The 15774-nt window shown below is 40.8% G+C and overlaps 1 protein-coding gene across 1 annotated transcript; it reads right to left on the bottom strand.

The window, feature by feature from the left end:
• Positions 1–1190: 1190 nt before the first annotated feature.
• Positions 1191–3491, bottom strand: LOC136437175 (leucine-rich repeat-containing protein 15-like). The gene has a single exon (XM_066431658.1). The coding sequence runs from the start codon at positions 3489–3491 to the stop codon at positions 1191–1193; it is 2301 nt and encodes a 766-aa protein (XP_066287755.1).
• Positions 3492–15774: the final 12283 nt, after the last annotated feature.

The following is a 15774-nucleotide window of genomic DNA, read 5'->3' as shown; positions in this document are numbered from 1 at the left end:
CGACACTTAATATCACTAACATCAGAACAAGTTTTGGATTTCCAAATTCTAATCTACAGTTAAAATATGAGTCATGAATGTACGCAAAAGAGGGGATGTTGCGTATGTTTCACTGTACAATGGCAAAAAAATTATGTAGTGATTAACAATAGTAAAACAGCTGATTAAGCTGTATCCATCAACTAAGTTAACGATACCATACACAGATTGAGATCAGCTCATCACTGAGTTAATAATAACACACACTGGTTAAGCTCTGTCCTTCAGACAAGTTACTGATAACACACACTAGTTAAGCTCTTTCAGACAAGTTAATATCAACACGCACTGGTTAAACTCTGTTCATCAACCAGGTCAATAATAACAAATACTGGTTAAGCTCTGTCCTTCAGACCAGTTAATGATAACAACACTGGTTAAACTCTGTTCATGAACCAAATTAATAGTAACACACACTAGTTAAGCTCTGTCAGACAAGTTAATATCAACACACACTGGTTAAGCTCTGTTCATCAACCACGTTAATAATAACAAATACTGGTTAAGCACTATCTATCAGCAAATTAGTTGATGATAATGCATGATAATTAAGCTCTTTCCATTACTCAGTTAGTAATAACAAATGTTTAAAACAAATGGTAACGTACACTGATCAAGCTCTGTCCATCATCCAAGTTGATAATAACGCACACTGATTTGGCACTGTCCTTAACCCAAGTTAATCAAAACTCAAACTGACTAAACTCTGCCTGTAGCTAACAGCTTCCTTCAGCTCAGTATAGATTAGTATACACTACAGTGCATGACAAGGACAGAATATGTACAGGTTTAATTTAAGGAGGTTAAGATAAGATCTTATTTCAATCTCCTTGGTTCAATTTACAGTGTAGAAATAATGTAATGTGAAATTCCACTGCCCTTTTACACAATGCAGTAACATGGGAATGAACGTAAAAGTCCATCTTAACAATGCAATCCACAAGACTATGGTTACTGTAGTAACTGCTGTATGCTCTGATAAGCACCAGCTGAATATATTCGAACTGGGGAATACAACTTTAAAGGGACTGCTTTGGAGCCTGCAGAACATGTACAATCATGTAGTTTTAGAACGCTATGTTTTCAGATTATGATACTTCATGTAGACAGATGGTGATGTCTGAGTCTTTATAATGTGACCTGCCAAATCATCAAGCATCAGCATCATGTTGCTGCATCTGTTCATGACCACCGGTTGTTACTGTAACAGTAACTGTGGTGTCTGGTGCACCACCAGTTGTTACAGTAGCCGTAGTGTCTGTGTTGTTGAATACAACACCAGGGTCTGGGCCAACAGAGCGATTCCTGGTCCACCTCTTCCAGCAGACTGTGAGAACGATGCTACCAATGAGGACAGTGCCAGCTGCTACACCAGCAATAGTGGCAATGAAAACAGATACGGAAGGATTCAGACATGGAGAGAACAGACAGGGATAAGATTCAGGTTCTTCTGAAGATGGAGAATGGACAAGAACAGGTGCAGAGAAAGTGGTATCAGAGTCAATGTGTTCTGAAGGTGTAGAGCCAACAGGTGCAATCTGGGTGAAAGTTGGAGAAGATGCGAGATATTCTGAAGGTGTAGAGCCAACAGGCTTATGTACAGAGAAAGTGGGAGAGGATGCTAGGTGTTCTGGAGGTGTAGAGCCAACAGGTTCAGACTGGGAGAAAGTGGGAGAAGATGCAAGGTTGCCATTGCTTGTGGGATGGGTTGAAGTACCGGTGCTAGTCACAGAAAGAGGTGCAGCATTTGTGGTAGTTGTGGGCAGATTCAAGTGGACATCAACGGAGAGTGTGGCAGATGCAGAGCCAGCAGGATTTGTTGCAATACAGATGTACTGCCCAGCATCTGCTGCAGTAACATTAGTTATGGTGACAGCACCATTCTCTCCCATTATGACCCTTCCACCTGACTCAACAGTTGCATTCAGTCCAGATGGGAGGGTGACTGTAATGTCTGGTTTAGGTATACCTGTGGCTTCACAGACCAAATGGAGAGCCTCCCCCTTCACCAATGTGCTTTTGTCAACCATCTGAAAGCTCACAATAGTTGGCTCTTCACAGTTGTTCAGATCTTCTGGAGGGATATCTTTCAGCTTCCTCAATTGTAACTTGGCTGGTTGGGAACAAGTTATCTGATTTTCAAATGATTGAGACCCACTCATCTTTTGCCTGAAGGGAAGCATTCTACAGTCACACTGCCAGGGGTTGTTGGAAATTCTTATGCCAGGGATTGATGATAGCATAGCATAGGCAGTCGGGGGAAGTGTTACCATCTGGTTGTGGCTCAAGAACAACATTTGAAGCTGTTGTAGATCTGAGAACATACTGGAATGAATGGTAGTTATCTGGTTGAAGTCAAGGCGCAACTCTCGGAGTAGGTTTGAGAATATACTGGGCTGAATAGTTGTTATCTTGTTCCTGCTCAGGTGCACCTTTTGAAGCTGGGGCAGGTTTGAAAATGCACCAACCTGGATGGTAGTTATTTGGTTAGAGGAAAGGAGCAATTCTCGGAGCTGGGGCAGGTTTGAGAATGCACCTGCCTGAATATTAGCTATCTGGTTGATTTCAAGGCGCAAATGTTGGAGCTTGGGTAGGTTTGAGAACATACTTGGCTGGATGGTTGTTATCTTGTTGTTTTTCAGGTACAACTGTTGGAGTTGGGGTAGGTTTGAAAATGTATCAGACTGAATGTTAGTTATCTGGTTATTGTACAAGTACAACCTTTGGAGCTGTGGTAGATCTGAGAACATACTGGCCTGAATGGTTGCTATCTTGTTGTTGTTCAGGTACAACTCTTGGAGAAGGGGTTGGTTTGAGAACGTACCAGGATGGATGTTAGTAATTCGATTAGAGTCAAGGTGCAACCCTTGAAGCTGGCGTAGGTTTGAGAATGTACCAGGCTGGATGGTAGTTATCTGGTTAGAGGAAAGGTGCAACTCTCGAAGAAGGGGTAGGTTTGAAAATGCACCTGTCTGAATGTAAGTTATTTGGTTAGAATCAAGATGCAACCGTTGGAGAAGGGGTAGGTTTGAGAATGTACCAGGCTGGATGTTAGTAATTCGATTAGAGGACAGGTGCAACTTTTGGAGCTTGGGTAGGTTTGAGAATGTACCAGGCTGAATGTTCATTATGTTGTTTCCGGTCAGATGCAACTCTTGAAGCTGTTGTAGAAAGTAGAATGTACTGGGCTGAATGTTAGTTATTTGGTTTAGGGACAGATATAGTTTTATCAAACTCCTGTACCTTAAGAAAGCAGATTGACTCAAGGCTGTGATCTTATTGCTTCTTAAGTTAAGACTAGTTATGCTTGTTGGCAGATTCTGAGGAACACTGCTGAAGCCTTTATTGATGCAGTCGCAGGATGATGGTGCACAGCTGCAGGCTGCAGTCGGTCCAGTTTCTGTCAGGATGATGAGCAGAAGAACCAGCAGTCTCTTCAGCTTGCTGGACATTTTGTCTGCTAGAGAAGGAAATGAATGTAAATGTAACTGAAAGCAAACTTATGTAACTTAGCTGTAACTTAAAATGTCATTATCATTTACTGCAGCTTCTTCATCTGCATCGTTGGAAATGTGTTGCACTTAAATTCATATCTCCATGAAATATTTTGATTATGCAAATAACGTCACATTTCCATAATGTATGCTTGTTCATGTACACCTTTAACTGACTCTCACAGGTCACAATATCAACAGTCCAATCATTTACCACAAAGAATGGCACTTTTGCAATAATTATGCAAATTGGGAATTTATTTGTCTGTTGATGTTCCACCTGCCATAAACTACATTTGTTACACTGATTGAACACTGCAAATATAGATTTTCCTCATTGATTATGCAAATTAAGTTTCAATTTGCATAATTGATGTCTGTTAATGTTCCACCTGCCATAAACGAAATTGGTTACATGTATTTGAGCCCTATAATGAAAATCACTCCAAATATAGCTTATCCTCATTAGTTATGAGTTTCATTTTATTATGTACATTTCTGTCGAAGCTACCTGCATACTAAATATCATGGAAATCCGCCGTTCCTTTCTTCTCCTTGTAAGATTTTAACAAAAAGACTCTGCAATTCCAGACCAAGCTGCTAGGGGGCCCGAGCCTATACCACTTCTTCCTTACATCACAAACTATTTACATGTTCCAGCAAAGCATCAAGACCATAGCACGTCCAGGTCAAAAGATACAAAAAACAGAAATTCTGCTGCAGTACCAAGGTCACATACCAGGAGGCCCCAAATCAACCTTGACCTTTGTTTTACCGACACCTACCCACATACCAAATATCATCGTAATTCATAAAGAGGTTCTTGAGTTATGCCGACTACAAAATCCGGAAACACAAACACACGGACAGACAGGCACAGACACACACACAGACACGCCAAAAACAATATATCCATTTTTTCATGGAAATAATCAGTCATGTGGCAATGATACATATTTGAATCCTAGGACAACTAGTCGCTTCAAGGCCAGCTTTTTTAAAGCACTTGGGGGGGGTAGTGTGATAATCATTGCAACTAGTTAGAAATCTATCTCAAAACCTATCCATAAGGCAAAAAAAGCTGAGTGAGTAAAATTTTGTATATGTCATTGAGTGTCATACAATAGCACAATCGGTTGTTTGTGTGCATATTGCTAAAAGAAAACTACAGAATAACAGTTACTGTGCATACCATAAATTTAGACTGATCTGGAACACCTATATTGAACATTATTAAGGCCCTGGCATATATGACATAAAACAATGTATATCATGTATTTTGGTAAACATACAAGCCATTCATTTGAAGGCAACCTGTCCTATTAAGTATTATTTCCGATTTCTTGAATCATGTGTTTAGAAAAATAACCAAAAGAAAGTTGAGTGAGGAAAATTTTGTATTAATTTTTAAAACTTACAACTACAGTAGCACAGGGACCATTTTTGATGCATGTTGCTACAAGAAAACAACACATGCTATGTATTCTAGCAAACATGCAAGCTACATGTATTCCTTCGTCCAAAGAAATCAGTCCTGCATACCTTATTGTGTTCTTCACAGTTGAATGCTCTGTAGAACAAGGATTCTGTGTGCTTCCCCCAAGTTGTGCTGGTCTGTCAAGAATCCCTTTTCAACCTATTGGTCTCCAAAGCTGGAAAATCATGATAAAAATCAATGTCAAGTTCTGCATGAAAATCAGCTGTGTACACAATGGTGTGGGTATGTTAGCCTAACACCTGTGTTATCAATAAATAGCAGCTAATACTTTTACTGACATGCATATGTATGATCAGAGCTAAAATACCCACCTGCAACTTTCAATCTTGCAGGGTTAAGAGTATTCAAGGCCAGTATTGTCAATGGGGTCTTAAAAACAGGAGAATCGTAACAAATCAGCAGCATACCAATGGTCTCATTTTCAGTGAAAGTGATCTCAGAGCAGTTTAGCTCACAAAATGAACAGTTGAGTTTATCTAACCACTGGTTGTGACAGAGAAGGCAGGTGCTATTTACAGGTTCATGGTACAAGGTAAATTCCTCTAGCTCTTTTCAACAATCACAATGAGCAGGGGCTATCGGTATGTACACTCAGTATCTACAGGTTCTTGGTACTAGGAAAATTCCTCTAGCTCTTTTTTAAAACACAATGAACAGTGAACCATGGCTAAATGTCCCGTCCCAAGGACTGCAATCCTTTCCAGAGCGACATGGCCGGGATTTGAACTCACAACCTCTTGGTCCAAAGGAACGGTCGCTAACCATGACTATGCATGCAACTTTATCTGCAGATTTTTCTTTTCAGTTATCTGATAGATATAAGATAAACACTTACCAAGTAGTAGTGTTATCCAGAACTGTATCCAGTCACAAGCACTCGTAGATGTACTTAGAAGTAAGCTCAAACAATCTTAGACACTGCAAAGAAGTCTTGGTTGTGGCTGTGGTGCCGGGCGTAGCCAACTGTACAACTGCGCGGTTTGTTCCCCAACTATATATATACGTCCACACAGTTCCTGCTCCCTCAAGTGAGTAGAATTGAATTTAGCTTCTTGTGATCCTCCTTGTTCAAAGAGTAACACTCTGGTATGTTTGGAAGAGATGAAAGTCAAATTGACCCTGATGTTGACATTCCAAGTAAGCTGCAGACTTAAGGAAAGTAATTGTTGCCAAGACACTACGTGGCTTTTTCATCACAATACAAAGCCAACACAATTTGTAACTGATCATTTTGCAAACTTTCTTGGTTGAAATAATCCTGATTGTAGGGAAAGAAATGAAAAATACACTACATACACAAAAACTCTCTGAAGTCTTTGATTCACTTTTGTAACTCTGATTAACAATTGTATTTATTTCTTTGATGAAGATTTGAATAGTATTGCTTCTCTCACTAATGTAGCATTAGAGTATTTGATCCAAAAACAAGAAAACCGATTGAGAAAATTAATTTTGTACTGAACATCTAACACCTGTTGGATCAAAGGTCTAAACCTTCCTCATGAATTTCACCAAACATTCAGATAATGTTAAACTTTCAGGCTAATGTTGTTTCTAGTGTCGGTTGCTTTTGAACTTCAGAACTGTTGAGGCCTGTTGTTATGTGTTTCCAAGAGCAATATTATGATAAGTGACTCTGCGTCTTACCTGTTTGAAAATCCCTTTTGCCCACACCAATTTGTTATTTAAGTTGCTTTATAAAGTAAATATTCCACAAGAGGGCATGATAAAACAGAGGGCTAGGAGTAGAACTGATATTTGAACACTTAAGCTCCAAAGACTGTGTAGGTACAGACTTTTCTCTTAGACTGAGGCTGTTGTCATGTTGATCTTCCACACTAATTCAATTTCTTTGTTATGAGTGTAGTTGTCGTGTTACTTATTAAGGCTACTAAGCTTAACCGTTAGTGTAATTTTCTGCACTTCTTGAATACAGAAAGAAAAGGCTTGTTGGTTATGATGCCATGTTTTCAATTCTTGTTACAACATTCATTGTCTCAATTTTGAAAATTTAGGCATCCTGAGTTTTTTTTTGCCTATCTTTTTTTCACTATCTCGCACAAAATTCTGAGTCTGCAGAGGATGTCATCCATAATATAAACTTACTGTGGCCTAACTGTTAACACTTTGTCATCATTCCTGTAACCTGTGACCCCTAGATCTCTAGCCTGGCGAGTTTCAGCCAAGGTACAGTAATGGATGCGTTTGTTCAAACTTTGGAGCACAGGCATGACCCCTGTGATAGCAGGTCAGGATGTCTGTGAGTCATTAGGGTGTCTGCACACTTTGTTAGCCAAGGCCTCAGTACTCAGACAGGCCAGATCTTACTGGAACTACCGACCATAGCATTGGGAAAGGCACTGCCAAAAGAAATTTAAAACAAGATGTACATTGGAAATTTTGTTTCTACTGTATGCAATATTCACAAAGGCTAGAAACAGCATCAAACAAAGGCAAGTTTACTTGTAAGAGCTAATCTGTTACATATTCTTTACTGAATGTAATATGGACAAAGAGAAAGTACTAAACCAGGACAGATGAAAACAAAAAGGCCTGGAGATCTTTGCAGAATTACAAGCTAGTGGTCTGAGAAAAGGGCCTCCAAAAGTTGCTAACGACACAAGCTACGTAGAAAAACGTCTGAGAGTGACCCAGTACAAGTAGGGGGTAGTATTTTGTGTGTGAGTTATTACGATGTCTGCACACTGTGTTAAGCCGAGTCTTCGGGACTCAGACAGGCCTGACCAGAGCATTGGGAAAGGTCATATCACTCCCAAAAGAAATTTACAAGAGCTAACCCGATACATATTTCTGGATCTGTATCTACATGTATATAGGCGGTATAGCCGCTCTTTGGCGAAACAGACCGGCATCTGTATCTGTATCTATGATGATGATCCACTGTATTCTGCAGTTCAGGTAGTTGTAGAAACAAACTCTGGCAGCTTTCAGTCATACTTCATATAATCTGTATCATATTCTATAGAGCTGATATAATCGTTTTGCGGCATAACACACCAGCTTGGTAGGCATGCGGCGCAGCAGCAGCTATTCATATTACACTGTACGACCTGTCACACCTAACCTTTGCACATCAAGCTGTGTGCAAGCCTATCTGCTGAGGATGCTCCTACAGTACTTGGTGGCAACAAGTTCTACTTATTGAATGTCATCCGGACAAAGAGACTTTTTTTAAATTGAGTAGGCCGACTACTCTCTCTTCCCAGCCAGGGGCTGAATTGCGAGGAGCGCTCAATTGGCCAGGCTAAATTGCAAGGGTCTGGAGTGACTGCCATTCAGTGCGCAAGCGACCTCAATACAACATTACCAAGCAACAACAAGTTAGTAGTTCATAGTTAATGAAAAAGATTACAGGCGCTGGGTCTTTGTACTACACCCTATGGGCCTGGGAACGGAAAAGGGCTGCGAAAGGAAGTTAACAACACAAGCTTCATAGAAAAACATCTGAGAGTGACGCAGTACAAGTAGAGTGTAGGATTCTCTCTGTGAGTCATTACGGTGTCTGCATGCTTTGTTAACTGAGGCTTCAGGAGTCAGACAGGCCAGATCTCACCGGAGATACCGACTGTAGCATTGGGAAAAGGGCTGTCAAAAGAAGTTTCAACACTCTCTACTTAGTGGTACTCATTTAACATCTGGTAATGTTACTGGAAGGGCCTCATTCGTTGTGGGCACTGTTCAGTTGTTCACCATTTTTCTGACACGCTATCTGCCCATATCCCTGCAAATATCTGCTTGGAGATTAGATATTGGTGATCTCTGATTTGATTTGAAATTGGGTGTCACCCGGCTGACCTATTTTGGCATGTTAACCTTTATTGTTTATGACGTTGAGGATGAAGTATGAGCTCTCATGACAGTTGAGGACAGGAACTATGACCCAGATTCAACCCATCAAATGTGATAGCCTTACTGCTGATAGCTGGTGAACAAGAGTGCCCTTAGAGCGAAGAAGGTGATGACATGGAAAGGAAACAACATAGGTATGGACGGAAAGGTTCACTAACCATTCAAACTACATACTGAGGTATATAAAGGAGAATAATCCAGTTCCATGATTCCGGTTGTAATTTGCCCGATTGTTGTGTCAAATTTAGGTGTCTAGTATCAACAGTAAGGATCGTACAAGCACCGTAGTCAGTGGAGGTTTTCCCTCTCCTTGGTACTGAACTACATTCCATTAAACTGTGGTTACCAGTATAGCTATCCTTGGTCATAAAATTGCAGTTGCTGTCTGCAATGTCACTGTTATCTGTTTCTATATCAATGCCATGATTTCCGCTGTAATTACCCAAATGTGTTGCATCAAGTTTAGGTGTCTACTATCAGCTGTAAGGTTACTAAAAGTGCTGCGTTCCTTCTCCTTAGTGCTGATTTGCCTTCTATAAGACCATGGTTATCAAGACAGCTGCACAGAACCATCAGAAGTGTGGTTGTTGCCTGTTGTTATGTCATGAGCACAGCACATGATTTTTTTAACGGTGAATAGAAGTCTTCCCCCTCCTTGGTACTGAATTGGATTCTATTAGACAATGGCAACTTAACCAGAATCACAGAGCCACCAAATTTATTACTGATGTCTGCAATCTTACTGTTTTCTGTGGGTTTTTTTAAAACAAGAGAAGTTTTATGCCAATGACATTAAAATGTCATCAGCATGAAACTTCTCTTGTTTTTACCTGTAAAAGTACGTCCAGGGTCACCTGAAAAAACAGGCCATAACTGATGTAAAATGTATCTGTACTTGCAGAGACAGTAATGATACTGTTGAGACCGATCCTTGTGCATCAACCTGTGCACTTATTTATTTTGTCATTGGTTCAGCATGTACATACCAGGTTGCCCAACTAGCCGGAGGCTATTACTAAGGGCGAACCCATGTGTGGTCATGGGACTGTAGGTTTTGGACCATCGCACACCGGGGCATGCCCCTACTTTTTTTCGTGCACGGAGTGTGGCTCTCCCCAAACACGGAACCTCCATTTAACGTCCTATCCGAGGGACGTCCCTAACCCTTGATGAGCTAGGTACTCATCTACACCTGAGTGAAGTGAGGAAAATTGTGTTAAGTGCCTTTCCTAAGGGCACAACGTCGGGGCGCATGTCCAGACATGTCTGGTTCAAACTCGGGTCCCCTTGTTTGACAGTGGAATGTTCTATCCATTATGCCACACGACTCCACATAAATCTGTACACTTGACCTGCAATACTGCCCCCAATTATTGTGTCACAGTTTTCTATTTTCATGTCAATCGCAAAGCACTTTCCATGTTTGAAATTGTCACTTAAAGTTCAGAGATAACAGAGGCCACACCAATTTATCTCCTTGGCTCTCAGACATTTTAACCTTTAGCACACTGAAGTAGTCGTTTGGCACCCAAATCCCTATTCATTACAGACAGGGAGAAGGTAAAGGTGAAAATATAGCAAGTAGACATCATAAAACCAGTGGGCAGGGAGGAAAACTTCAACACGACTGTATTTATAGCATAGACCTGAGTGCACCAAGGCATGGACCTGATCCTTGAGCTTTGTTTTCTTTATATCATTTTTTCAGTAAAGGATATTTTTTGAACAAAATCCGAGAACAAATGATCTGAAGTGTGGCCTGAAGTTAAGGTCATTGACCTGAGTATACGCTTCAAGACATTCACAGACACATCTTTCTGTGCAGGTACCTTGGAGACGTCAGGCCAGACAGAAGACATTTTGGTGTTCTCCCAGGTGACTGCTGCGTCCGCTCTGGCCAAAATCGCTAAGAGGTTTGTGATGTCTCCTTGTTCTTACTGTAAGCCCACAGCTACCTGAAAAACAAGTCATTATTCTGAGTTTAGGTCAAAGCTTCTCAATTTGTTGATTCTGTGATGTATTACACATTAAGAGCTTACACATTAAGTGACCACGCTATCTTAATTTGTTGGTTGTTTTATGTAAAAAGAAATGCTAATTTGGAATTACATCAACATGAAAACAGAGTCTGAGGAGAAGTCTGTATCCCAGTACACACAATTGAAGGGGTGAATATACGAGTCAGATCCAAGTTTTTTCTCCCAGCTCTCTGTTTTCTTGTCGTGTCCTCTTCCTAAATGTTTACAGTAACACCAGGCCTTAACAGTGGAATGATGAAAAACAGTAGGTGACTGGGGGATGGTTGCTCCAGACAGGAGGGTTTAAATGGTATAGAATTGGACGGGACTGTTTTAATGTGGCCTGGCCTGGCGGCAAAACAGCTTACTGAAGCTGAAGACATTTACAGCAACGCCTTTCTGTGTAGGACCAGGAAGACATGAGAAGACACTTGGGTTTCCTCTCTTGAGCCTTAGCCCAGATTGCTTAGAGAGTTACAAAGGACCCCTGTGCCATGAAGCAGGGACTTGTGCACTTGAACCTGTGATGCCCCCAATTACACACGCATTAGCGTAACACCCAGACCTCTTTCTTCTGGACCCGCCTGTACGGAGAGACATTTGTCTTGTCAGGACACTTGTCCTCCCTGTTGCCTTGTGATTCCTAATGGAACAGACTTTATTGCTACATTCGCAGACGAGAGGAAAGGTCACCTACGGTCATACCCAAATAACGCTTAAATGGAATATCCACATGCACATAGTGTCTAATGGGAACCTTAACCTTGGCCCACAAAGTACTGTTATTTATTCTATTTGCAAAATTTCACAGTGTAAGGAAAATGGACACTTTCACTTAACTTTAACTTCCCGGTGTCGGCATTAGTGATTTACAGAACAGATGTGTCAAGGAATCACAGAGATTAGATAATTACAAGCCCTTCTCCTTTAATATGCTTGAGGCAGCTTCTTGGACACGGGACCCCAATTCTGCATCCCTTCCAAAAGACAATTGTAGCCCCAACCGAGATGTCCTGTTCCAGGATTAGAACCTGGCCTCCCAGTCACCAACTAATTAGAACTAGGAGCTCAACGGTGAGGCTGCTTCCAGTTGAGCTACGGAAACATCCCAGAAATGTCTAAGAACCAGTAAAATAGATTGGTGTGGCCTAAGTTAGGGTTGTTAACCACCAGACCGTATGTACTACGCTATGCAGGGACCCCAGACAATGCGGCGTCTGGCTGCAGTAGTCTGAGTCTGTCGCTGGAAATAGACTTATTTGAAATGTTTGGTCGATGTTGACAGTTTTGAAATGGCAGAAAATCCACTTTTCTGTGCCATCTATTACACAATCCCTTGATGCAATTCCTTCGCTGGGATGACTTGGAAGAAAGTCGGGATTGGTGCAAAGAAAAAAGAAAATTGGAGTTAAGATGGCAAAGAAACTGAAGGAGGAAGCATCCTTTATAAACAACATACATACAAGTATTGTACATCAGAAATGAGAATAGGGGCATGGTGTGTTTTATTTTATACCACCTTGTTACCTTTTTTTCTTGTATGGCCACATGGGAACACACCTCATCCTCAAGCTTTGTGGTTTTCCAGTGTGATGTTTTTCCAGTTAAGGCCACAGCAATTTAATTTCTTGGTTAACGGATTTTTATTTTCCCAAAAAAAAATTTAGAAAGAAAATCATGAAAACAGAAGGCTGGCCCAGCCTTCTGTTTTCAGGAATTTTTTTTCTAAAATTTTTTTTTGGAAAATAAAAATCCGTTAACCAAGAAATTAAATTGGTGTGGCCTATGCATATCTAAAAAAAAAAGCTGCAAGAACCAACCAATCAAAGTGGTGTGGAGCTTGAGGACCAGGTTTGCCTTGGTGCATTCAGTTTATCATTCTATGAGTACAGTAATATTGAAGTTTACCTCCCTACCCTCTGCTTTTTTATGTCTGCCTGCTATACTTTCACCTAGAATGTCCAAAAACCAAGGAAACAATTTGCTGTGGCCAATATACCATTTTCCCCCTGTAACCACTTAAATCAAACTGTAACCTTAACTTAGCAATCAACTATTTCTGTGTGACATTCAACTACCTCCCACACGGAAATCATTCAGTCTGTTTCCAACCCCTTAAAGCAGTGTCTAGGACATCCATCATTTAAGACATCTTTGCCCATCTTAAGTCATTAGGAAGTATGTCTTTGAGTGTTCTTAAGTAAAGTCTTGGAGTGCTCTAAAGTAAACTGACCTAGACGCCTTAAGGTAATGCTTTAAGTAGAAGAATCTCAAACAGACCATGCTATAAATCATGAATATGTCGTGATCCAAAGTGATCAAAAAGACAGTACAAAATGTAATTGGTTGTCAATTTGAATTATGCTTTATGGTCTAATGGCTTAATGGTTTCTCTCAGTCAAATGATCTTACAGCTATAAGAAGATATATTGCTGGCAACTTAAGATTGGGAAAGACATCTGAAATGTGGAAAATCTATTAATCTACTTTAAGTCCATTTGCACAATAAAGTTTGATGTCTCAATAGAGAGAACTTCCTTCCCATGAGACCCAATTATAACTGTATTTGGCTTTAAAGGCAATCAAATATTTTCAGTTCCTAAGTGTGTATTTACTGGTGAGTCTTATGTTAAAATAAGTACATTTAGTCCATTTCTATAGCCGTTGGGCCACAGGTCACAACAGCAGGGGGCTAGTCCAATGGTAGTGGAGCACTCTTTCTCACATGGATGAATGCAGAAGCCACCATTGGAAACCATCGACAGCAACATAGGACATATTTTGACCATGCATGACCAAACCATATCTTCCATGTAGAATTTTATGAGGATTTCAATAGAAGATTTCAAACACGTTTCTTTTTAGCCAGATATTCAAAGCAGAACGAGTATAAATTTGCAGTGTGATAATCACTAAAGAAGAGAAGCCGCAGAAAAGCTGCAGTTGCCCAGTCACCACCCACACAGGGCTTCATATTATTTCCCAACCTGCCACAGAGAGCCTGCAGAGGAGGACTGACTTCCCATGGATCTTTGAAAGCGAAGAAACAGCCATCATCAATAATCAGTATCATATGGTACTTTTATGCCTGTCATAACTTGTTAAAGGAAAGCTGCACAAAAAATTGAAAATCCTTCTATGCTATGCTTAATATATTCCAAAGTCAAATTCTTACTTCAAGTTGTTTCACATAAGTCCGTCATAGTTCTGGGATTTTCCACAGTTTGCAACTTATGCCGTGCTGACGCCTTCTCACCTGATAATTGAATTATATGACATCAGTGTTTCAATTTTTTTACCTGATGATTGTATTATATGACGTCAGTGTTCTGAAATTCAATCATCAGGTGAAAAATTTGAAACACTGACGTCATATAATTCAATTATCAGGCGAGAAGGCGTCAGCACGGCATAAGTTGCAAACTGTGGAAAATCCCAGAACTATGACGGACTTATGTGAAACAACTTGAAGTAAGAATTTGACTTTGGAATATATTAAGCATAGCATAGAAGGATTTTCAATTTTTTGTGCAGCTTTCCTTTAAGTGATAAAGATGCTTGTCAGTGGCTTTGAGGTGTTTAAAACTTTGAAGTATCTCCAGGAATTCTCAATGTTAGAAGATCTTCTTTAACATTTCCGAAAATTTTCTCCTCAGTTCTCGGAAACAGGGCTGACTCCCTAGTTTGCCAGTGCAATGGCCTAGTGTGTAGAGTGTTTACCTTGCATTTGTTAGGTCGCGAGTTTAATTCCTTGCAGAGTCAAACCAAATACTTGGTGAAATGGCACACACTGCTTTCTCTTTCATTTGGGAAAGAGTATGGGAGTTAAACACACACACACCCCCTGCTGTAGTGATGCACGAAGTTGTACGGCCCAAGGGCTATAGAAAGGAGATGGGCACTGCCATAGGCACCGCGTATGGTGCAGGAGGACTGTAGTTTAAGTTAAAATCCTCCCACACCATAAATTGTATAGGGCGGTGCCCATCCCCGTTTCATACCCCTGGGCCACACTGTGGTGCAATCACTGCAGCAGGGGTCTAGTCCACTGGCAGTGGAGTGTGTTTAACTTCCATACTGTGTTTCAGAAGTATGTACCATTTTTATGAAGTCTTTGGTATGCGCCTCTTGTCCAGAGATGTCCTACCCGGGCACGAACTCAGGCCTTCTAGTTCCGAGTAATTTGAGCCAGATGTGGTGACCACTACACCACAGGGACACCCCCTCAGGAGAACTGTAACTAACCCAGAAATACGGCTGTAAACTCCAGATTGTATCTTCCCGAGCCAGGTGAGATTTGTAGATAAGGCGGTCCTTGGGGGGCAGGAACATATTGTGACCTTTGGATATCATATATTGGAGCGATATCCGCCGGGACCTCGCTGCCAGATCTTGTTACCACCGCGGCAGTAAATAAGAGCGGAGGAGAGTCTGTTACATGGTTGGCCACAGAGGCGGTGTAGCGTTTCATGCTGTGGCCAGGTTTGCAACAAATTCAGTATAACGTTTCTTGACATGGTTCCTCACAAAATCAGTGAGTTAAGGGTCTCATACTGGTTTACCACAAATTCAGTGTAGCGTTTCCTTACATGGTTTGCCACAGAATAAGTGGTTTCCTACTGTGGCCAGATTAGATGTCACAAACTTGCTTGAGCATATCCTTACGTGGTAAATGCCACAAAATGAGTAGCTTTTCCAAATGTGGACAGTTAAGGTGAAAGATGACAAGTACTCAATGATGGCTTGCAAGACAGATCTAATTTGTACCTAGCACATGAGATACATTTTGTAGTCATATAGCCAAAGGAATCTTGGTCAGGTGGTTAGCTTTGATTGTAAAAATTATACATTTTGT

Source organism: Branchiostoma lanceolatum, chromosome 6 (assembly GCF_035083965.1).
Source record: "Branchiostoma lanceolatum isolate klBraLanc5 chromosome 6, klBraLanc5.hap2, whole genome shotgun sequence".
Lineage (NCBI taxonomy): Eukaryota > Metazoa > Chordata > Leptocardii > Amphioxiformes > Branchiostomatidae > Branchiostoma > Branchiostoma lanceolatum.
This window is presented reverse-complemented; position numbering and strand designations above follow the sequence as displayed.